This window comes from Macrobrachium nipponense, chromosome 4, assembly GCF_015104395.2.
Source record: "Macrobrachium nipponense isolate FS-2020 chromosome 4, ASM1510439v2, whole genome shotgun sequence".
Lineage (NCBI taxonomy): Eukaryota > Metazoa > Arthropoda > Malacostraca > Decapoda > Palaemonidae > Macrobrachium > Macrobrachium nipponense.
Window position 1 is genome coordinate 44,608,886 of NC_061100.1, and position 24,575 is coordinate 44,633,460.

At 35.9% G+C, this 24,575-nt stretch overlaps 1 protein-coding gene and 1 long non-coding RNA gene across 5 annotated transcripts in view; one reads left to right on the plus strand and one right to left on the minus strand.

Annotated features, from left to right (window-relative positions):
- LOC135210896 (neural-cadherin-like) overlaps positions 1-7,684 on the plus strand; it is a 481,919-nt gene extending 474,235 nt beyond the window's left edge. For all 4 annotated transcript variants that reach the window (XM_064243833.1, XM_064243830.1, XM_064243831.1 and 1 more), the window contains one exon: positions 3,282-7,684. In XM_064243833.1, the coding sequence (XP_064099903.1) occupies positions 3,282-3,766 (485 nt within the window). In that variant the 3' untranslated portion in view covers positions 3,767-7,684. The remainder of the gene's footprint in view (positions 1-3,281) is intronic.
- Positions 1-24,575, minus strand: part of LOC135210897 (uncharacterized) — a 378,905-nt gene that overhangs the window by 47,552 nt on the left and 306,778 nt on the right. Inside the window, exon 3 of the long non-coding RNA XR_010313591.1 lies at positions 1,995-2,091. This is a non-coding gene — a long non-coding RNA (uncharacterized LOC135210897). The remainder of the gene's footprint in view (positions 1-1,994; positions 2,092-24,575) is intronic.

Sequence of the window (24,575 nt, forward strand, 5' to 3'; positions counted from 1 at the left end):
CATTATTAGCATCGTTATCTGTACCTTTAATAGGTAACAGTAGAAGTGTAAGTAACCTTATATAACTCATTTATTTTTGCCCAGTTATTTACAATTTTTAAAAACCTTTCTTCTTTCTACATAGTCTACAGTCATGTAGCCTAAATCCTTTTCATTAAGTATTAATCGCTGTTTATTTTCAAGGGATCGCGTTGACGCAGCATTTTGTTTCATAAATCAGGCAAATCAAAAGTGATGGATTTCCCTTTGTATTCTGTCTGGTCTTAATCTCAGCGTTACAAATCTTCCAGATACGTTCCTAAATTTTAATCTTTCCGGTCTCTTCTCCATTTGGTCTTTATTATTATTTTCTTAATATTTTAAGTCTCGTCGTCCCATTCATCCATTAAATGGATTCCTAAGTAAATATACGAATCAACGTTTTCCTTATTTTCACCATTCTTTTTTCGGTTTATTGCACTATCAACCTTGTTCCTTCTCGTTTCACAATCTTAACATTAGCTAACATTTACTTTCACCTGTCTTTGAACTACAAACTGTCCAAGTCTTACATTGGTTTCTGCAACTTCTCTTCACTTTCATAATACACATAATACAAACTTGGGCATATCCTGGCATTTCCCTTGGCTTCCGTATTACTCCATTCATGGAAATAAAGAGTAAACCATGAAATCATACCGTTATCGGAAAACCACTTTACACCAACCCAGTCACTCATTTGTTGACATTTCCTACACAGTCTCCGCTTTTTTGCATTCACTTTTATGAACAACTTTTAACGTCTTAATTCGTTAACAACTTTCACTTCATACATTTGCCGTCCGTTCGCAGTCAAAGCCCTTCCACACATCTCTTTAGGTAACTAAGTCTTCGAAGTGAGTAATGTTGAAAATGATTTCCAAAGTTCATAGAACTATATGAACCTTATGCATTTGGTACTTGAACTTTGTTGATTAGAAAGTTAATGTACCATTCATTGGGTCGAATAATTACAGGCTCAAATTGTAAGACTGCATCATTTAGCATGAACTATAGTTAACCATGTGATGAAAAATATCATTGTCTATTAAAGAACATCCCAAGAACGAATACATTTTTGTTCTATGGTATCTAGACATCGAACTTTAGGCCTTTCAAATGAGAAACCATTTTCATCCTATGGTCAAAAGTTAAATCCTAAAAACTGGTTTGCTTCTAAACATGGAATTCACTGGCCTCTGATGTTCATATCAGACTGAATGTATTTCACTAATATGATAGAAGTGTGCTAGAATAGTTTTATTAGGGAAAAAAATTCAGTTTTGCCCAGTGAGTAATTCTGCTACCAGTTGAAGTGTACTTTCAACCATTGCTGTTTGTCTTCCAGCAAATGTTATATATATACCACCAACAAAAAGTGTGAATAAAATGTCCTGGAGGATAACATGAGACGTCCCAATCATGGGTAAGGCAAATATTGTCACACTTAGCACACTAGCTTTGGGAACACATTCTTCCTGGCAATTTCACTCAGAGTATCGCTTCTTCTGACTTGGAAAAATCAGTGTGCTTAAATACTTGGATGACCAAAGGAAATTCTCCAATTAAACCTGATTCACATTTAGTTTTATGTACACCATGCCTTCAAGCAGTGTCATATGCCTCATAGAGGTAAAAAAAAAATAGTCACTTCATGCTGCGTGGACACATATGGTGGATATATGGGGACGAAGACAAAGCAGGACATCAGTGAGAGCTTTCTATGAAAACACACTGAACAGGTGATAAAATACATGCATGCTTAATCATTCCATATGGAATGCTTCCAGGGCCTGGGGCTGTATCATTTCAAGTTGCCAGAGCTGACGCAAATGTTTTTAGGAAAGGGGAGTTAGTAAGATTCCTCTCTTTCAGCCATAAAGTCTAAGACAAAAATCCCTTGATTATATGCATTCACATTATCCTCTTTAAAAGACAAAAAAAGAGAAAAAAAGGGAGTTGCTAACACTACTTACAGGCACAGGCATAAACGGGCTGAGATCTTTTGGTATGTTAGGAGGATGAGGAGAGTTTCCATGTGGCCGTGGGATGGGGTGTCATTGGTTGGAAGTGCTGCAAAGGAAGAGAGAAATGTTAATAACACTACTGTGAGGAATAAGCATGCAGAAAAAGGTTATGGGGGTGGGTAGTTGGCTAAGGAAGGAGTTTCCTGGTTGGGAGAGTGTGGGAATGCGATGCAGGATGGGTGGAGAGTAATAAGCGGGGTGTAAGCAGGTATTATACCTCTTTGAGCTTTTATTTTGTTTAATGTTTTTTCACAGTTAAGCTTTATCACATTTTAGTAAAGGATAATATCTGTAAGTAAAGGATATCTGTAATATGTAATAAAATAATCATTCACAATGCAAAAGAGAGGGAGGAGAGAGAGAGAGGAAACATCTGATCTCTCATCAAGAAAGTCTCCTACATACAACTGAGACCAAATATTTTTAGTTGCCTCACGCCAGGTGGAGGCAAAATTTCAAATTGGCTAATTTGAGCTTTGCTGTAGCGTACAAGTCTTGGGTTTTAGTGGTCGTGCTTGAAATTTCATGGCCCTCTTGTTCATTTAGTGCATTATTTATCTCTCTTTTTTTATTTGAATTGTATAAAATAAATACTAATTGTTAAACTTCCATCATAATCATAGTTCACACATGTTCGCCAGTGTTCCTGCTCGAAATTGCTCTCATTTAAAGCTTACCAAATTTGTACACATCATTACTGTTGCATGTACTGTATTATTTACTAATCAGTTACCTGCCTGACAATTTTTTTCAGTGTTAGTGGTTTTATACAGCCCTACTACTCTCTTTTAGTTATTTCTCCTTTTTCCCAGAAGCGTATTCTATTCTTAAGAATAAACTATACAGCTTAGGAATAATAATAAGAGTAGGTAATCTATAGAGCTAATTCTCATAGTCTTACTTTACTCATGACTTTCTGACTAATTATTACCAGGGATTGTAATTTTAATCAAATATCAATATTCCTTTTGATGTAAAAGGATGCTAGATTATTTCTCAAACTAAACATTTTCAAGTTTATTTTATCTTCTGCAGGTTATGGGGTTTGAAATTAATTGAATTTTTGCCCACTATTTTTCCCTTATAGCACATTTCTTGTGTTGGAATTTATGAACTTTATGGTTTATTTAACGCTTCTAAACATGCATAATTTGATGCCTTACAATAGATTCCGTAGGCTAAATTGTTCCTTAAGTAATGGATGAATAATGTTTTAACAATTTCTTCTGATTTTAGGCTTCCATTCCACCACAGGATCATCCAAGAGCGAATTTTCCTTTGACTATAAGAATGATTGGTGTCATCGCTTCGACAAGATCGTCCAGATATATGGAAAAGAGCCAGGGCAAAAAGAAGATCATGAGTATAACTTCCAGGATCTCCCCGATGAGAAGGGAACCACCTTGGCAGGAACTGCTACCATCAACAGGAGGAAGCCCTCTGTTACAAATGACAAGGCCAACTGCTACACTCTACCCGCTTCCCTGAAGAGAAAGAATGCTGCTTCTTCACCCTCACCGGTGCTTGCGAAAAACATCGCTAAGCCTTTGACCAGCAGGAACTCTGGGGACTGTGGAGTGCCAGCCTTGAAAGATTCACCTAAAAGTATCACCGAGAAAGATTCCTCCAAAGGTCGTATCAAAAGCCAGTCGCCACCGATGGAGGGCCGTAACCTTACCAGTGCTTCTTCCAAAAGCAAAAGTGTGGAGACATGGTGCTGATTCAGAAGCAATTAGCGAAAATTGCAGTATAGTTTTCACAGGTCCAAAACGTTGAGTATAAATTCACAGTAGTTATAACTTTAGTGAAGTGTGCAGTATAATACTGCATCAAATGTTACTGAATATCTGCGAAAGTGAACAAAGTGTCTTCACTAGTCCCACTTTTTCAGGTGGATTCTCATATTCTAATCACGATATAACGTTTTTGTTCTTTCTTTGGCAGTCTTCTCTAATAATTTGTACGTAACATGAACAAGATCGTATTATGTGACGTTTTCAAATATTAAAATAATGCAGTCTTTGGAAATATACCATTAACTTCAATGCATACTAATGCATATAGTGTTGGCTATGATCTTATGGAGTATTAAAACTAGGTTTTTGCATTCACGTTGGAGTAGCTAAATTTAAAAGGTCTACAAAAATGGAAGTGAATCATTCTCAAGTGTGTTTACTGGAAATACATTATAATACCAATAGTCAAAGGATAGCACTGACTTTCTTTTGCATAAAATTGCACACGGACTTATATTTGTGGAGTCACAGCGTAGTATATAAATGACATGAACAGCAGGTGCACTGGAGTAATTAATGCGTGTGCCTTCTATGACTGCTATGGTGATTTTGAATCGTATTAGGATGGCAATTAAATCGTCTGACATACCTGGCATGTATAATTATAGCCTGACTGTCATGTATAAACAGTATGTTACTTTTCTGTGATTTAGGTAGAATATTGGTAGGTTGTCTACTGCCGCTTCAGTCGAGCATTGCAACTCAGTATGTGTCCTATGGTTCAAGAGTAGCAATGATAACAGTTTACTGCAGTTGCAGTGGGGCAGTTACAGAGTGCTGCGATAAATGAGGAGCACTAAATGGGGGGGACAGATATTTCATGAGCATTAGTTGGTAATATTGATTTCAAATTACAATTAGCACTAAAGCTTTCAAACAGACGATTAACACAGTACTCGGATGTAACTTTGGTTACCAAAAGTCTTCTGATTGTAGATGAGTACTGACAGTTAGTTACTGTAACTGCAGTAGGCTGTTGTTAATAGTTATTGTGAATCCATTGATTCTAAATTGTTTAAAGCTGTTTCAGCGTAATATTTGGTGTGCCTGCTGTATCTGCAATTGAGTATTTATGTGAGCTGTGATTGCAGTGAACTTCATATGACGTGCCTGTTGAAGTGTGGCCACTGAAGCTGATTTACCCTTGTAGGAAGAAGTGAAGTGATGTGAAAATTAACTTTTTGGTTCCTTTCACTTTTTTCAGGCGTACAGTGTATCTGCGGAGTGAACTTCAAATCCAGATATATTTCTTTAAAACGCCAATTGAAAGTCAGGTTCTGAAATATTAAATAAGTGATTTGACTTAATAGAAATCTTGATTTGCCTTCGTCGTTTAAACTTTGTTTTTAAGTAGAACTACACTCAAGCAAATATAAACATTAGCCTTGTGATTTTTTTATTTTTATATTGCATTAGCTCATATTTTGTAAATTACATTTCAGGGAATTTTTTGGAGAATGTACTTTTTAGTGGGTAGTATGGCCTTATTATGTAAATACATCCGTGTATATACTTTGCTGCAATTGCTATTTCTATTTGTTAATAATGAAAGTGACATTATCACTGAAAATGTCTCTTAGGACTTCATCGGCGGTCTTTGTGTGCAAGTGTAATTGACATCCAGCCGATGTAAGACTTCTGTTGAGTCGTTGGTTATTGACAAGCGAGTTTTGCATTGCCGTGATGTTTCCCCGTCTTCATGGAGGACTGAACCGTATTTAGGCAATGAGTCGTATGCAAGATTTTCAGTCTAGAATTAAAAATTATTATTGATATAAAAGTATAACTGTATTGTAAAAAAAATATGTATGAGCAATACGTTTGTAGGATGATCGAGTTTTGAAACAGCAGGATAGAAGAGAAATCTTTCTCACGGGGTGGACGTAAGCGTTGTTGACTTAGTCGGATGTGCGTTCCGTTCATTTTTATAGTTATATTTTGTCGTAATTTTTCCGTTGTATCATATGTAAATACTTATGAATGATCGTAATCCTTTTGCACTACGTACCTGTTTAAAAATATTTATTTTGTTGGAATGCTTGATGCTCTTAATATACAATTCCGTCGACACATTTCAAATGCACTTGTCTTTAAGACAGTCCAATTTTTGACATTCATTCGAGAATGATTAAAATGTTACCAGAAAACGAAAGAAACCAAATACGGTTATGCTGCATCTTCACTGGTTCTATTTGCCGGCAGCCATTTATCTTCAGTTTGTTGGGTGACGTTTAAGCCCGACCTTTGGCTGGCTTTTCGAAATTGACGTGCCATTTAAATTCCATGTCATTCTCTTGGTTGGGATGTCGTCGCTCCAACTGGAAGGCCTTCCTTCACAAGACCCGAAATAGAAGGTAACATTTTATCCATTCGCCTTCAAAGAGGGAAAGCTCAAAGTCAGTCTGTTGCTCGAGAGATTGCATACTGACGGCACGGGAAATGGAAGAGGCCTCAAAGGAGCTACAGGCATAATGAGAAGTGGTGTCCGACTTATGTAATGCTCGAGATTGTTGCGATTCCTTCCATTTCTTCTGCTACAATAGCAAATGGGAATGGGCAAACGCCCTGAAGTATTGAAATTATGATGTCATTCAATACCATCCATCATTAAAAGCTTTCTAAACCGAGAAAATGAAATAGTCATGGAGGAACTTGACCCTCTCTTGTTTGCAGCTGTGCCGAATACATCCATAGGTTCCAACGTCTGAGCTTTTAATTGGAATTTTATATTAGCGTTCATTCATTTCTAGTCGTTCTTAAATCTCGCCTTTCGTATAAAATGCTGTAGCTTAAAACTGAGGTGCGTTTTATTCCTTCTCTTAGACTGGAGTCTTCTTTGTTCATGTTTGTACAAAAGGGTATTTTTAGAGACAATTTAATGTTGCTCAAAATATGTCAATTGAGATTAAGATATGCTTGACTTAACAGTCATTAGCGGTAAACCTCAGCTTGTAAAATTAACATATTACTATCTGTGATATGTATTGCATTTTGCTAGTCACTCATTATTACGACAACTGTTATATGCGACTTACCAGATAGAAATAACAGTATATTATATGAACTTATGTCCTCCCATACAATGCAGTGAAATGCATGGAATTTGTTCAAATGAAAATACCAGAAGCAACACACTGCATTCCAATTCAGCGTACGACCTGTATTGTATCCTTGAGCTAAGGTGAACAAGAATATATTAAACGCGCTCACAGATGCAAATGCAACAATTTCACAAATGTGTAAGAAACTCTTCACGATATGTTTACATCATAAAACGGTTATCTTATGAGTGCAGGTGTAAATAATTGGGTGCAACAAAAATAAATTACTATATTTTAATTTGCAATAGTCACCGGACATCTTCCGTAAACCAGAAAGTTTCGCTTCCAAGTCCCAATAAAAAGTCAATAAAAGCAGATCATGATTAATGTGGTGGTCGAAATTTTACGTTTTTTCGTGAATGAGTTTCTGACGCAGAAAACACTTAAGGTTAATTTAGTTGTCTTCAAATGCTGGAAAATATGAAAGGTTAATTTAGTTGTCTTCAAATGCTGGAAAACATGAAAGCTCTAAATAAAAGTAAAATTGAAAATAGGCGTTGCAAAATAAAAAGATAATTTTGACGTGAAAGTGATCATCTGTTACAAATGGAGTATAATAATGTGTGTTGACAAATAAGGTAAAAGAAATAATTTGGCAATGAAACTAGATCCGGAGATGGTCAAGTTAGAAAGACTAATGGCAGAAGCAAAATTAGAAATCGATGTACTTGCTTGTTCAGGAATACCCAATCGCTGTTTCACTGTGTTGTGTACCAGTCTTTTGTATCGGTCATTTGAAATAATAACAACTGTTTTTCTTAACGAGTCGCTTATTTACCTATAATAAATTCACGATTCATTAGCAGTTACATAACGCCATGGAGTATCCAGTTTCTTAATAGCCAGGTTCAGCCATATAAAGGGTAAGTATTTTAGCACAAAGTCTGGTTATCAAAGAATAATTTGCTGACAGACACTGTTCACAATTCTAAGTAAAAAAAAAAAAACAATTTGACATGACCAAAGTGCCCCCGGAGACACGAATTATTTTCAAGAGACCTTTACAGATTCAGAATTGGAACCCAAGGTCTTCTTCAGCCAGGTAAGATGCAGTTAATTAAGAGTGTTGTGGGGTGACAACTGTCAGCCGTTTTAAGCGGCAATCGTAGAGCAACCAAATTTCAGGCAGAAAGTTATCATTACCAAACGCAACGTGGGATGTATTCATAGTTTCCACAGTTTAATATTGAGGAGATCTTGCATTAAGAAAACTTAACGGTTTCAGAAGAGTTTGCAAAACTAATTTACCGTAAAATGTTCAATTATCAGACATTGCAAAATATTTTCGTGAAGTCCGTATGACTATAAGCTAACAATTAAGCTTTTCGGTGGAAACATACGTAGGAGCTTAAATTTCAGGAGAGTCATGTTTTATTGCTAATTAAAAAAGAAACAATTATCTATTTATTGAGTATGGGATCATCTAGTATGTGTTCCTGACAAGCGCTCACTGAAAGCTGTTTTACACACACACACACACACATACGTATGTATTTAGGTAGACAGATACATAGAAATAGTTCAACATTAACCTGCTTGCTGTATCAAGCGCAGCTATTTTTGAATCTCTCTCTCTCTCTCTCTCTCTCTCTCTCTCTCTCTCTCTCTCTCTCTCTCTCTCTCTCTCCCCGAAGTTTTATACATGCTTTTCTTCCAGCTTCGTCGGTGAGGCTGCGATGCATCACCTCCAAAGTATTTCTTAAAGGAAATTTATGAGGAGACGGCTCTGGGCGTCGGTCTTTTGCCCCATTCCGTATTTTTCGTCGAAACAAAAAGCTCGTAGCGGAAGAAGGATGAGGAGTGGAAGGGTAATGCGCCAATACAAGCGGAAAGGAAGACCCGCAAAAGATGCTTGAAAGGTGCGAGATTATCTCTCTCTCTCTCTCTCTCTCTCTCTCTCTCTCTCTCTCTCTCTCTCTCTCTCTCTCCAGAGCAATGAAACGTGAATCTGTATAATAAGCATGTTTGCCCTCTCGTATTGTTTTTATTCCAACTTGGCAAAAGGTTTTTAATCTTAATTCAATCGATTTAAATTTTCCCGGTATCTCATATATCAATAACTGACATTCATCATTTTTCCATATAAAAACGTCGCCAAATACTCCGAGTCATTTTTTGTGTACCAAAATCTTACTGCTGTTAAAAATTAGAAGGGACATCAGCGAGATTTTTGATCCATAAAAGATGATTCAGAGTATCTGGCAACGGTTTATGTGTGAAAGAATTGATGAATGTCAGCAGGTATTTATGTATGAGATTATGGAAAAATTTATTAACCTTTAAGATTGAAAGCTTTTTTCTAAGCTGTAGTGAAAACAACGCCAACACATTTCATTGCTCTGGTGAGAGAGAGAGAGAGAAAACGTTGTCATTCGCACCTTCCAAGCATCTTGACCTTTTAACATTTATCTGTCATTTATTATCAGTGAGAGTCTGGCGAATAGAATCCAGAAGTGATGGGAGGAAGGCGGAGACGGACATTTTTGGATATTTAAAATGAAGGGAACTGAACCAGGGGAGCCTTCACTCTCGGGAAGCGAAAAGAAAGCCTGAACGATGAAGAGGAAAGACGCAGCCAGCACAGACGGATTCTGCACGTTGCTGATGATGCTCCTGTACAGGCTTATGAAGGATTTAATGTGTAAGTTTTCTGCATAGGAGTTTCATCCTTAAGCCAGTAGTTGAGGGATGAATGTGGTATAAATTAATGTTTAATGTTCCCTAGGCCTTCTTGTAAAAGGGCAAAATGAATAGTATATATATATAATATATATATATATATATATATATATATATATATGCACTTGAAACGCATATGTTTATACAAGTCTACCTAAAATTTGCAACAAACAAATTTTACGGAGCAAGAAACTAATTTACATTATGGGGAGAACGATAAGGCTAAGCAAATGCGGTTGTAAAGATGATAAAAGACCAGGAAAAATTCTACGCATATAGACGAAAATTTTTGCGAGTTGCGAGTCGTACATTAAAGCGAAGAGCGCAGACTGAGGGGTGGAAGATTTGAGCTTGTTAGGGAAGGTAACTTTCTGTAAGAATAACGAGTGGGGGGAAAAATCCGAAGGGGCCTCGAGTCGGTCCGATCCGTCCGCTCCATCAGAGTCGATCGATTTAATGTAAAATTGTATAATCAGAAAAACGGAAGCCCACAGAAGGGATCAAGGAATGGTGCTTGGATGTGAAGGGGGATCTGGGGGGAAGGGGGCTAATTGGAAAATGGAATAGGCTACAGCACGGACGCAGTTTTCTCCAACGGGTGGAAATTGAATAAGTGGACACAAGTAATCCGACTACTAGTTGGAGTGCCAAATAAATAAAGAATATTCAGCGAAGAAGTATGGTTGAGAGTAACAATGACATGGCCGTATCCTAAGATCGTTAGCCGCTCGGTCATCAAGCTCTTGAGTGAACAATAACACTAATTACAGCAGAAATATTTAATGTCCTTTCTAGGAAGACGCATTGTTTGTGAGATAAACTACGTCGATAACTGTTACGAAATAACATCGTTTTAGAACATAAAATAAAAGGAAACTGCAGTAATGGTCAACGTCATTACACGCGAGCTGAGTTTTTGTGACGACTATTATGGTATGGGAGTGAAAAACTGAATGGATGTTCGCTACTTTTTTTTACTTGATTATTCTATATACACACGATAACTCTACAGATACAGTGGTGATAACCAGCCAGCCAAAGACTAAAGAAAAAAAGATGGAAAATCGCAGAAAAAGCTATAGTGCATATTTTTCTTTGTTACCCAAAAATGTGGTAACATCAGTAAACTACAGGAAAGGCTTGAGTAACCGAGTTGCTTCTTCTAGTAGTATTTGTTGCCTAGTAAGGGGTGTCAGCCAAGAAGGAGCTTAATTTGGATGACTCCATGAAAGTGTTTCTGAACTGTAGCAATCATCAATGGATTTCATTGCGGGAAGCCTCGAAACCGCACACGGACAATCTTTATATTTAAAAATTCTGACGGAGTCAGATTTCGATTTCTACTATGAAAATCATGAACACGTCACGTTTCTATGTATGAATTCTCGTGCAAGCTCCATTGTTGTTATGGAAACTTATGAGCTATCACAACTAACTGCTATCTACAATACACATTCTCATATCTCGATAAATTCCATAACAAGCTTTCTTTGCGGTACGCTTCTGTTACGTACAGATTTTACTAGTGTCACAAAGTTCTCGTGCCACTGTTTCATACATAGACCTAGCCTAATAAGCATCCTCCTCCATATAGGTACTCACGATGCTTACCCCTGCCATGATTCAGTCTCTTGCTCTCTCATTTAGAAAACTTCCATATACCTTTCCTGGTATACTCAGTGCGGCTTAGGATATATCCCGCATTCTAGTGCTAATACAGTTTCTCTGATACAAAGGCACAATTACTATTCTAAATCCCAACTATTCTAACACGCCATATAAAATCACTTCACAGAGTCCTGCGGCCTAAACATTACTCCCGCAATTCCAACTCGTACTGCTACGTTACTCTCAAATGCTTTTTACTATCATTTATGAAACTGGATTCTCTTCAGGCGGCATCTCTGTTTGGATCCTTTATTTAAGACGGTTTGCTCTTTAACCTCCCTTTGCCATCAGCTTCTCAAAAATTTTTTTCCCTCAAAAAAATTTACTCTCGGCATCCCACATAAGCCGTACCTTCCTCTAGTTTGACTGTTCTTGCACATCTATCCCATCTATGCTATTTTGCATGTACACATGCACACTCTCTCTCTCTCTCCTCCTCTAAAAATCTCTCTTCTCATCTCGCTCTCTCTCCTCTCTTCTCTCTCATATCTATATATTATAGTATATATATATAATCTATAGATATATATGTAATATATGTATGTATATATTGTCTATATATAATTATTATATATATATCATATAATATATATATTATATATATATCGTATGTAATTCATAATATTTATATATAATAATATATAATATATATTATATAGATATATATAATATAAGATATCTATATATATATATAATATATGATATATGTATATATATATATATATATATATATATACTATATATATATATCAATCTGAGAAGTAAGGAGTCATCCCATAATTAAAACAATCACAAAAATGTACAAGATATCTTTATCCAAATGTTTCGTAATTTTCTTTTGGAAATAAAACCAAATTCATTGTAAAAACGAAATAAAAATAAAGTGTTTACAGATTTTGAAGAAATGTTTTTTAAATCACAAATTAAAAGTAACGGAAAATGCAGTAAAATAAAAGTAAACAGCATTCAGCGGAACACAAGATTAAGGACCGACCTAGAGGGTGACAGCGTGAAAGTAAAGAAAACGAAGACAACACAAAGTCAAGACGAACGCAGGGGGGAGGAGGAGAAGGACGTCTGGAAGTTTAATGATGGACCAAGCCGTTTGATAAATAGTGATTCCAGAATGGGAAGGCATTGAGGATTCGTGTTGTGGCTTACAATGAAATGGCCTTTCTTGTCAATATATATTTTACAAATTTTAGAGTGATTTCTGATATTCAAATGTTCCGAGTTTGAAATTCTGCCACCAGTACGAACACTTATACCATAATCGGAATTTAAACGACGCCACTACATATAATGAGATCATCGATCTTGGTTTGAAAGAGTGAACAGGTGGTGAATGGATTGTTAGGAATAATGACATTAGCTTTAGTGGCATAGAATTGTTCATGAATAATTTGATTTTTTTGTGATATCTTAAATTACGAGTAAATGGAGAAAAGATACGCAAACTTCGGATTTTGGGCTGTTAAACTTCTAAGTTTCGTAAAGAATGGTTTTTACAATTTTACAAGGAATTTTACGTTTTATTTTTAATACCCCTGAAGGTGTAATTGGACGAAAAATTACGAAACGCTGGAATAAAGACATCTTGTACATCTGTGGTGGCTTTTAGTAATAATTTTATTCATACATACATAGGCTACATACATACGCAACAAACGTAACAACTGTCTACGTTTATAGACATGAATAATGCCTTAAAAGAACTAACTAGCAAAAATATCTAACCGTTACAGAAAACTGCAGGTTTCTAGTAGAAAGAAAACTTTATTTTCTATGAAGTTCTTCAATGACTGAACTGTTGACATACTCCAAACCAATTTACCATCTCAACCTTAACCTCAGTCCAACCAATCGTTATACTCTATAACAGAGGGTACAATCGGAAAAGAAAAAAAGGGTTTTTTATTGCCTCCCTCGGCCAGTCTCTTGCTCTCCGTGAAGTATGGCCTTTCTATGATTTTCTCTTTAGTATAACTCCGATGAAGCTGACTAAAAACAAGAAAAAAATGCGTCGAAATGCCTTCGGCGCAATCGAATTTTCTATACAGCATATAATGCCGTATGAAACTCTCAGCCTCGGCCCAGTGGTGGCCTATGTTGTTGGCACTTATAACGGTGCCAGACGCACGGTCATGACTAACTTTAATTTTGAATAAAATAAAAGTTATCGAGGCTAGAGGGCTGCAATTTGGCGTGTTTGATGATTGGAGGGTGGATGATCATCATACCAATTTGCAGACCCCTTAGCCTCAGTAGTTTTTAAGTTCTGTGGTCGCACTGGAAAAAGTGCAGATGGACAGAGACAGCCAACTTAATACTGTGCTTCTACAGAAAACTAAAAATGGTGCCAAATGGAATCTTAAAAAATATCAGATGCTTCTCTTCCTTGATTGAAAAAGGTTAGTTTTACACACACACGCGCGCGCGTGAATATATATATATATATATATATATATATATATATATATATATATATATATATATATATATAGAGAGAGTAGAAGAGAGAGAGAGAGAGAGAGAGAGACATGCAAAATTGGAAGCATGATAAAAACTTTTTTGAATTGCTCGTACAACATACTGCATTTCGCCTAAATATAGTTTAATATCAATTTCAAGTGTCATGCTAAATCAAGCATTTTCTTTATGAACCCAATTCCCCAACCCCCCAAATACTGCAATATCCCTATGAATTTCACGGTCGGTTAATTTTCATCCCTCCCATTTAGTTTAAAATCAATACTGGAATTTCAAAGTGCAAGGTTTCGGTATATCTTAGCACCGGAAACCCCTCGGCCCAGCTCAGTGTATTCCAGTGGCCATGGTTTAGTGGGGACGGTGGCTTCTATACATATTTCAGGGCAACCGCTTACTGAGGGACATACCACATATGTTAGTGAGAATTGGAAAAATTAGAAATTAACCAAAAAATTTAAATGGAATTCGGTTTTTATGAGAGGAAGGAACTACAGCTCACGAAGGATTGGAAGGGCAGTAAAATGGAATTATTAGGAAACTGTAACCAATTCAAGCCAAAGGAAAGGGAAACCAGCTTTCTTTTTTATACTGGTGTACTAAATACCTCACGCTGTAATCTGCCAAGGAATTAAAAACCAGTCGACTATTGAATAGGAGTTTAGATCTGCTCATTCATCGTCAGCTTTGAGATTAGAGATTTGTGAGAAGAGGAAGCCAGAGCCTACATATTAAGACACAGGAGTAAAAAAAAGAACGAAAGATTCTGCCAGCATTAGCATATTCTGTTCCCCCTCTCTTCCGTCTTTCCTGTCCATACAGAGTGGACGGGGATTGAAAAATGTGGTCCGAGAAAAGGCAGGGACTGTAGATGACGCCGGTCCTAAACTCTCCCCTTTTTTTTCTCTCTCTAAATCTCTCTCTCTCTCTATCTGTATGGGTGCTCTTTTCTCTCTCTCTCTGTATGTGTGTGTGTGTTGTGTGTGTAGAGCAACTGCAAATAGAATATTCGGAGATCTCATCGTGGAATTGTTAGTGAGGCAATAATTCTGACAGTTTCTAATAACTTTGCCTCTAGAGGAAAGGGATGAAAATTGATACGCATAACTTTTTTCTCTTAGGGAATTTCGTCTTCATCTCATAAAAGAAATATCTCTGGACTATCTGAATATTTTCATAAAAAAAATGCCCAGCAGAAAAAGAGCAATCGTCGCACATAACGCAAAATAATATGTTGATAATTTGGAACTGCTTTTAATATTCATAAATTTTAATTTCTCACACAGCTCAGCTGTCCGGGAATTTTCATAACTAATTTCTCCTCTCAAGAGGCAAGCTTGTTAGCCCTCGTCTTCATGTATTCGTTATTAAGGTTCCCAACTTTTTCCCTACTCCAATATAACTTTTCGCTTCCGCTCTTGTTAAGCCTCCCTTGTATTATCGCGCATAAAATGAGGCTCCAGTAATGCATATATTGCTTTTTTCATTCCTAGTGCTTTTTTTTTTCAACCTCTTGTCTATTCCGTAAACGCACTCTCTTCATTTTAGCTAACGACTCTCTCTCTCTCTCTCTCTCTCTCTCTCTCTCTCTCTCTCTCTCTATGACTTTTTTCTACAAAAATCAATTAATCAGTCGATACATCCGACAACATATGGGGACTTAGTGTAATCATTATTTGGGACAAAAAAAAAAAAAAAAAAAAAAAAAAAGAAAGGAAAACGAGGGATGGACAGAAATAAGCCACTGACGAGGGTGATGAAAGGATTTATAAATGAATGGAATGGAAACTGACAACAGATTCTTTATGTCGTTGAAATTTTCACTCACTTAAAAAGGAAAAATGGAAAAAAAAAGAGACGAGGAGATCAGTGACACACTCATCTCCTAACATTTACTAAAGGGGTTTTATGGTTGAAATTTATGAAATCTAGGATGTCAAGCCAATCGCTGGGCCACTCTCAGCAATTCAGCGACTGAGACACTGAGGACAGGAAGTTGCAGCCAGATAAAGGGATCCAGAAAACAAGGCGATGAAGAACAGAGAGGTTGGACAGGAAGAAGGAAGAAAGGAAACGGGAATGAAACTAAAGCTGAAGGCTAAAAAGACGGTGCAACTAAGGACCGAAAGGGAACTGCAACACCCTTTATTAATGCCTGCAGTGCACCAAGTGAGGTGCACTTAAAGTAGTACTCCTTGGGGGTTCCTGCACGGGGGAAGAAATAGCGAATACCTCATGCTGAATATAAAAGATGACAGAAGAATGGGATAAGTAGAGAGGGAAATTGGTACAAACTGTGGCTCGGGGAAGACCAGATTTATGAGGTAGGAAAACGAGAGAGTGACATCTGAATGCAGGCCATATAATTATTCATTATATTATAATAATGAATTATTAGTAAATAATCAACTCCGACAATTGTGAGAGATTATAAGTATAGGAAAGCAAAAAGATTTTCCTTACAATTTGACATGAATTACATATTTGACATCTGTGAGTCAAATAAAAGTATTGTTTCGACGAAATACACACGCCTTTCTATAGAAAAAAACGAAGAAATGTTCTGAGTTGCCAGTTGGTGTACTTAAACGAAATGCTCATTAGATGTTTTATTTTCGAGATTCTCATTACAATATTTGCATCAAAAAAGATTAAGTACGTTTCGTTCATTTCAAATCTGCATGATAGAACCATTTCAAAGACAAATGGAACACTTCCGGACGAAGTAGTCGTAGAACGCGCTGGTAAAAAACCATTCGTATGGTAGCAACCGACCGAAGGCATTCGTGGGTTTTCTGGATCTTTTAACATTTTATTTCTGTTTTTTAGTTTGTTTAAGCCCAAGGCATCATGTAACATTTTATGGATGTGACAACACCAAAATAAAAACCTTCAAGTAAATGAAAATTACATAGAGTTCAGTATGTGTGTGTATATATTATATATATCGTATATATATATATATATATATATATATATATATATATATATATTATATATAATATATGATATATATATATATAAATATATATAAATGTGTAAAATATATATATAATATATATATATATATATATATATATATATATATATATATATATATATATATAATATATATATATAATATATATATATATATGCATACATACATATAAACACATGACACTTATATGGCAGAATTAAGAGGGAAGGAACTCTGTATACTGAAATATCCAAGATCACCCCATCGTCAAAACAAACGCAGACGCGTTGGATTCTAACAGCGACCGGAGCTTTTTTGGCTCAGCGTCGTCAGCAGAATGATTTGCTTCTCCCTCAGGAGTTAATCGAACGAAAATCCAGGTGCTCTTCACTCGAGCAGAGAACTGACTCAACGCACTGGATTTCTAAGGGATTGGATCAATGAGACTGAAAGAGAGCGAGGTGACTGATAACGAACTGCGATAGAATAATAACACAGTTAACACTCACACAAGGCTGACGTCATTATTCGTTCAGTAAAGATCCAGTTTCCTTGGTACCGATATTCGTACCATTCAGTAGCTATCATTTTCTGTGTTATTTTCTTTTTTCTTTTACGGAAAATAATCTAAGCACTTATAACTGTATTATTACATGTCCTTCAACGCTGAACTCATATTGCATGTATTTTTTACGATCTGAAACATCAATGAAACCGTTCTTTCACCTCTTTTTGGGCTAGGTAATTTAAAAAGATTTATTATTTCTAAAAAAATACAGAGTGATTCTCACCATTCCAATCTCCTTCAATCTGACTATGATGCCGAAAACTGTCCCCATCACTGGGGGTGCCAGACTCGTTGCTTAGTATTGCACTTAAACACCTTCACCTTCATAAACATGGAAACGATTTCTGCTGTCTACCATCGATGAGTTGCTTATACATCATTCAGGTGAATTGGTTGAAATTTGATCTAGAAAAGGCTTGTTAATCATACCCAATATGTGCAAAGATTCCCTGCGAAACAAATCTTCAAGTCAATCAACCTGACAAGCAAAAGCTGCAGCAAAATAGACGGCTCGGTATAAAAGGCGATAACCTGAACAAAGAGGATAACAAATACAAAACAAGTAAAATCTCACGAGGGGGAGGTGAACAGAAATGGATGAAAATTCAGTAAAAATGATCTCGGCCACCAAAATTCGACGGAGGTATTGATTTCTCTCAAAACTGAATGCTTGAACGTTTCGTGAAACGAATATTGTCATTTCTCTCGTTAATTGACATTGCCTTGCCGAATCCAGTTATGCCAAAGATATTTACTTTAAGAAATGGTACTCACTTGAAAAGGCTTTCTTTGCAAGGCTGGCATTCAGAGTGACAGGAATGTGCAGAGCAGCTTTGCACGCATATAAACACGTAGATCTCGAAATTTAAGAAAACTTTACCACTGACATCCAACAAATTCTTGTAAGAGCATCTTGAGGAAAGCCTTGGACAAAGAAATGAAATGACATCAGCCTCATCAAACAGGGAGGTAGAGACAAAATATGTAAGTTAAAATTAGACATTTTACCAGATTTCATGAACAATTTCAGAAGTTAATAGGAATTCCTCGATTTCAAAAGGCATTAAGTACCACCAATTGACTCGTCAAAAAATCAATGGACCACTTTCATAAAACCTGAATGCAGCAAAATTTCCTGGACACAACCAATACAAACGATTTAAACAAATTCATGTTTAATTCCAATACTATAATATCATCAAAGAAGCGATAAAAAACCAAGTGTTGTCTTCGCTAAATGCCATTTTAGTGACCTAACTATTGGCGAGGTCATAAATTATTATAATCTGCAAGTCGACACAATACACCGGTGTGAGGCAGCCAACCATCAAGGAAGATATTTAGTTTCTTATTTAAAGCAAATTTCCCTTTGGTCATGAACACATATTAAACTTCGTTATTTATCACGTTTGCAAATAATTACAAATAATTTATGTAACAAAATTTCTAGTGACAGATGATATCAAATTATTTCTTTATGCAATAGTGCTGTACTGAATGGCAATAGAGTTAATGTTGAAAGATTGAAGGGTCATTATCTCTTTCTACACAGCAATAAAAATTTATGCGTACTTTTCAATGCGTTCAAGTTATGGGGACGGAAGACCGTATTACTCACCCTCATTGATGTACAATTACCTTGCAGCTACAATAACTAAGGGGTGACGACCCCAGACGGTTTTCCAAATGGCTACGAGGGGAATAACGATAAAAATGTCTTGAAGGCGAAGTGAAGCGAATGACTCCATTTCAACGAAAGAAGGAGAAGGGGAATCCCGAGGACAATGAGATGGAAAAAAGAAAAGAGAATATTCCATGGTCATAACATATCTCAAACCAATGGTATATATTCACCTTCACCTTGGAGAAAATGGCAGGAGATTCTCTTTATCAGCGCAGCCTCGTACCGGAGATCCGAACGTAGATTTCCATTTAGATTCAATATTTGAAAGCAGTTTGAAATAAATAATCTAGTTTTCTAGCTTCTCAAAATTTTGTTGGATGATTCGGCAGCTTTGGAAGGTTCAGCCACTCCATTAGAACCCACCTCAAGGTCTCAACTCTTTCGTTGTATCACATTCCTCTACATCTTGCTTTTTTTTTTCTTTTTAGTCCTAAACATATAAAAGACAAAACTTATAACCTTTGTTAATCTAATGAGCGTTTCTCTGCTGAATATTTTTCTATTTTGTTAGTTTCAAAATAGAATTAACATAAAATTTGCGGCAATCCTCCAAGGTAATGACCGACTACATAGAAACTTCGGGTTGACGTTGTTCGTACTGACCTGTACTTGGGCTAATCAAAATTCAATGTCCATCGAAACACACCCAGAAATATTCTACTTTACTAAGTGTAATGTGGATTCGTATATCTTTCGGTATGTAACATTATGACTGGACTAATCGCATTTCTCGCTGATCGCGTTTGAGCCTAGCATTTTGTCTTTTTTTATTTGACCGATCAAATGATGGATATGATGTACTGAAGCATATTTATAAAACGTAAACAAAAGGTCACATGAATGAACTGAAGTTAGCTGAAAAGATATATTTCTGGATTTTCCTGTAAAAAAAAAAAAAAAAAACGCTTCTAAAATTAACGTTTTTGATATATCAAAACTGGAATGAAATGACTTTCTAATGACAGTTTCTCGATCAGGAACTTGTTCAGAGATGTATTCCTTTGATCAAAGAGTGTAAAGTCAATTCTCATGCAAGAATACTCATTTTGATGTCAATGAAGGCTGAATAATGTTGAAACGCAATGTGTTATGATGAAGAAGTAAAATAAAAAAAAATTAAACGTGAAAATGAGTTGAAGTTAACAAAAACTAAAAACTTCCATACTTTTTTATAAGCGGAATAAAGTAATATAGCTGCAAGTGTTTTTATTTTGCACAATGCAAAACTACGATGAACTGGCATTGCAAAGATATGCAGTTTATTGCTGTTTAAGCCAGCAATTACGCAGTAAAGTATATCGCCGTCATTTTTTATGGTAAGGATATACTTAATCTATTATTTTAATTTTGTCGCCAGAAAGTTTCATTTATATTACAGAGTCCAGACAAGGGAAGATTTTCACATTTACCTAATATCCATATACATTTATCAACATTCAGGCAGCTATGAACTTGCACGAATAATGTATGTAAATGAAAGAGAATTGTGTAATTGCACTAATTATCTAAAATTTCCGTCATCTGATGGTATCAATAAACAGAGAAAGGGAAAGGACGAGACAGTTGTAACGAGAGAAACCTAAACACGCATACATACACATACTGCATACTGACAACAAATGAAAAATCTACTAACCTTGAGACATGCATACATAAATGTGTGCGTTTTACCATATTCGCTTTCACTTCCAGAAAATCAGCTGAGAAAGAGTAAAAGGCCAGACATGTCGAAATGCACATATGAAGAGCAAACTAAAGTATAATTTCTTCTGCACGACACACGGCTTCGGGAATGTCACAGGCGCTTATTTTGAGGCAGTTAAAGGTAAACTCTTGAAGTTATTCGGGAAATTTATGGTGCGTCAATTCGAATCTGCGCGTTGCATCAATAATTTATACTTCAAGGAAAAAAAACAAAAAGCAAAAACTCACAGGCGGCTTCGGGATCAGGAACCACTGATGAATATTCATCCCAAATTCTTCCAACTTATTTACAGTGGAGTGACTTTCGAATTCGGAATGCTTCGAAAAGATATATCGACGGAATAGAAAGATGAGATTCCAGCGGAAAGGACTAGCTAAAGGACACAAGCACTTGAAAGGTTTGTCGATAAGAGTCCCCCCTTCCCCAATAAAGAAAAAAAAAAATTAACGTATGGTATTAGTCCTGTTTCTCTCTTTAGCCACCGAACTATAAGTGGTCAAGCTGGACTGTCACTGGTGACGAATCACTTACTTATATTTTCCCTTGAGTGTACGTTATTCTCGAGGTACTGGGAACTGATATCAAACGACAGTTAGCTTATATAGGATATATATATATATATATATATATATATATTATATATATATATATATATATATATATATATATATATATAATATATATACTATATATATATATATGATATATATATATATATCTATATATATATATATATATATATAATATATATCATATATATCTATATTTTAATTATCTATAATCATATAGTATATATATATATATATAATTAATATATATATATATATTATATATCCACTTTTATCACTGTACGCTCATGGTGTTTCTTTGACTTCCAGCTGACGACGTTGGGTCGACTGGTGAAAGCAAGCTAGGCTCAATTCGTGGATCCTGCAAATGTAAGCCTAATTCTTAACCACTGAACTTTGCCATGTGATGAAGATATAATAGAGGTGGAGAGATGTACGGACACACTGGGCGTGTGTGTGCATGTCTGTCTGCTCCATTCATTTAGTTGTGCTGCAGCTTCTCTGGTCTTGGATAAAAAATGTCCTGTTATTAATTTCATAAATGGTTTACCATATCCATAATGTCTTATACGTATCTACTGATATACTAATTTATGACATTTAGGCTGTCAAGCTAAGATCAGGGCACATTCGGCCATTAAACGCATAAGACAATTGAAAGAAAGGGAGTTGGAGTGGTATGACAGCTACAGAGAGAGAGAGAGAGAGAGAGAGAGAGAGAGAGAGAGAGAGAGAGAGAGAGGTCCAGAAAATAAGGACAATGAAGTACGAGGTGGAACTGGGAGAAAAATCCACTGTTGCATAAAGTAGTAGTTTGAGATATTAGACAAAACGACAGAAGAAAGGAAGCAAGAAAGTAGGTAGAGTAAAAGGCTAAAAAGTGAGTGTACCTGGAGAGCTCCTGAAAACATCCTTTAGTAAAGCCTAAAGTGCACGACGTGAGGTGCACTGACGGTGATACCCCTATTAAGGGAATACTTTAGTAATGGCTTTTTTCATTTCTAGGCCCTAATATCAATTCTGGGTCTTATATTCTTATTATAATGAAGGTGCGTAAAAATAAGCTAGAAAACATACAAATAATGGCAAAGGGTGTCTGGAGAAACTCCTTGCCAGACTGATAGATCAATGAACATAAATGTAACATGACATACTTTTTTCGTCTACATAGTTATGGCGTAGAGCGCTTTCCTGGAGAGTAATTAATTATCTATTAATTTCCAAATTTTACTTTCTGACTATATAACGCTAAGCAACCCGAGAAATAAAATAGCATTCATAGATCCCGTATAATTTGAATTCAGTATCACTTATTCTATTTGCTGAAGACCGTCACTTTTAATTAAAGAAAAGACTACTTTTCTTTTTTTTCTTTTTTTATTCTTTTTGAAGAAACCAAGTTCACTGGAACATTTCCGGTACTCCGAAAAATAACTAGAAAAAACTCCAACGCAGCAATTTCATAAAAAAGTTTAGCAACAAAGATTTCAATTAAACTGGTTTATTGCATCCGGGGAAAAGTGGAACGCCAGACTTCTCTGGCCTTTGTGTGGGATAAACAGAACCTTCTTTTTAACGCCTTTCATTTTACACACACACACACACACACACACAGAGAGAGAGAGAGAGAGAGAGAGAGAGAGAGAGAGAGAGAGAGAGAGAGACTTTAAGACACGTCAACTAAGATCTCTCCGTGTTATATGATTTTCTTAGGGAAAAAACTTTCTACAGGCAGACAAACCAGGATCTCATCCTGGAATATGTCTGCCAACAAAACAAGTTACCACCCACAGTAATCTAAGAATTATGCACTGCGTATTTTCAATTTAACAGTAAACTACATTACATATAAAATAAACGGATAATTCATACATTTTCAACTATTCTAACTCTCATATCTTCCTTATCCTGCTTCCTTTTCTTATTAACATTAACGCAGTTATGTGCAACAAATCTTTAGTTGCTAACACAAATAAAGGTAATGTACATTACCCGTCTGCACTCCTCTACTTTTGCTTCGTAGGCCATATTCATTGCTACGCTAATTTATATCAATGAACCCATATCGTTTTCTAATTTTTACGCATATTTATGACCATACTTTTTAATCAGAAACTAAAATATGAGTACCACAAAATATTTCTTGTAGTATTAAGAACCACAAATTGAAATATTCTTCATCCACAGAGCATCTCCAGAGGTTCCCTATGGTCCCATTGTCCTTAACAATCCTGACTTAATTCTTTCATAAATTTACTCTTGAAGACATACTTGCACTGTTTCATCAGCTAACTCCACTATATATCTAAGCCTCATCATAACCAACTACATAAAAATTATGCTTTTTTCCTAAAAATATTCTTTTCCACAAGCAGCCTTACCATACTTGGGTTCACTTAGGATCAATCGATTTTTCTGTAATTACCTCCAGTCTCGAGCATAAAATCCAAGATCAAAAGAACTTGTATTCTTTCACATGTTTCCAACCCTTAACCGATGGCAGTAGCTACCAACACTCTTGCCCTTTATCAAGTCTGCCGAACCAGACGGAAGCGTTCGTATTAGTTAATTCAGTTTCTCCTCACGCATACCAACAACAATTAGCTTCCTTTGTTGTTAATATGAAATTTATATATATATATATATATATATATATATATATATATATATATATATATATATATATATATATATATATATATATATCATAACCGCCTGTCAGATATTAAATGTGACATTTTGTAATTACAAATGTCACCGAGCAAATTATTTCCCAGATACCATGAATTCATCATAAACGGGTGGTACTTGCCCGCATGTACATCTGTATAGACCTACACATATATCTCACTCGACCACTTTATTTGGTCGTAGTGATCCTTTATTTCGTTCTGTTGAATAACTTAGATTTGGGCAGTCATTTTACATTACTCAATCAATCATTTCAAGTCTAGTAAATGAATCACTTTATATCACTTGTTAATAACCTTCAGTAGTTAGTACGTACTGTAATCTTACTCAGTATATGTGTTTGTACATGCGCGTTTATGTAGATAGAGAGGTACACAGACAAATGAATGCCAACAGAGGGCTTTATTAAACGGTGCCATCAAGGGTAGAGTCTAATCCTCAGGCGTATCAAGTCAGAAGCGAGCGACGGAAGAGGCAGATTGCGGGAGAAGCAACTCGTGAAATATTGACAGTAAGACTTTGCTCGTCACTCATGCAACATGGAAAAGTGTATACGACGCCATTTACTGATTAGAGCAACCTGACAAGAACTGGGCCGATTACAGACATTTCACTGAGGCTCA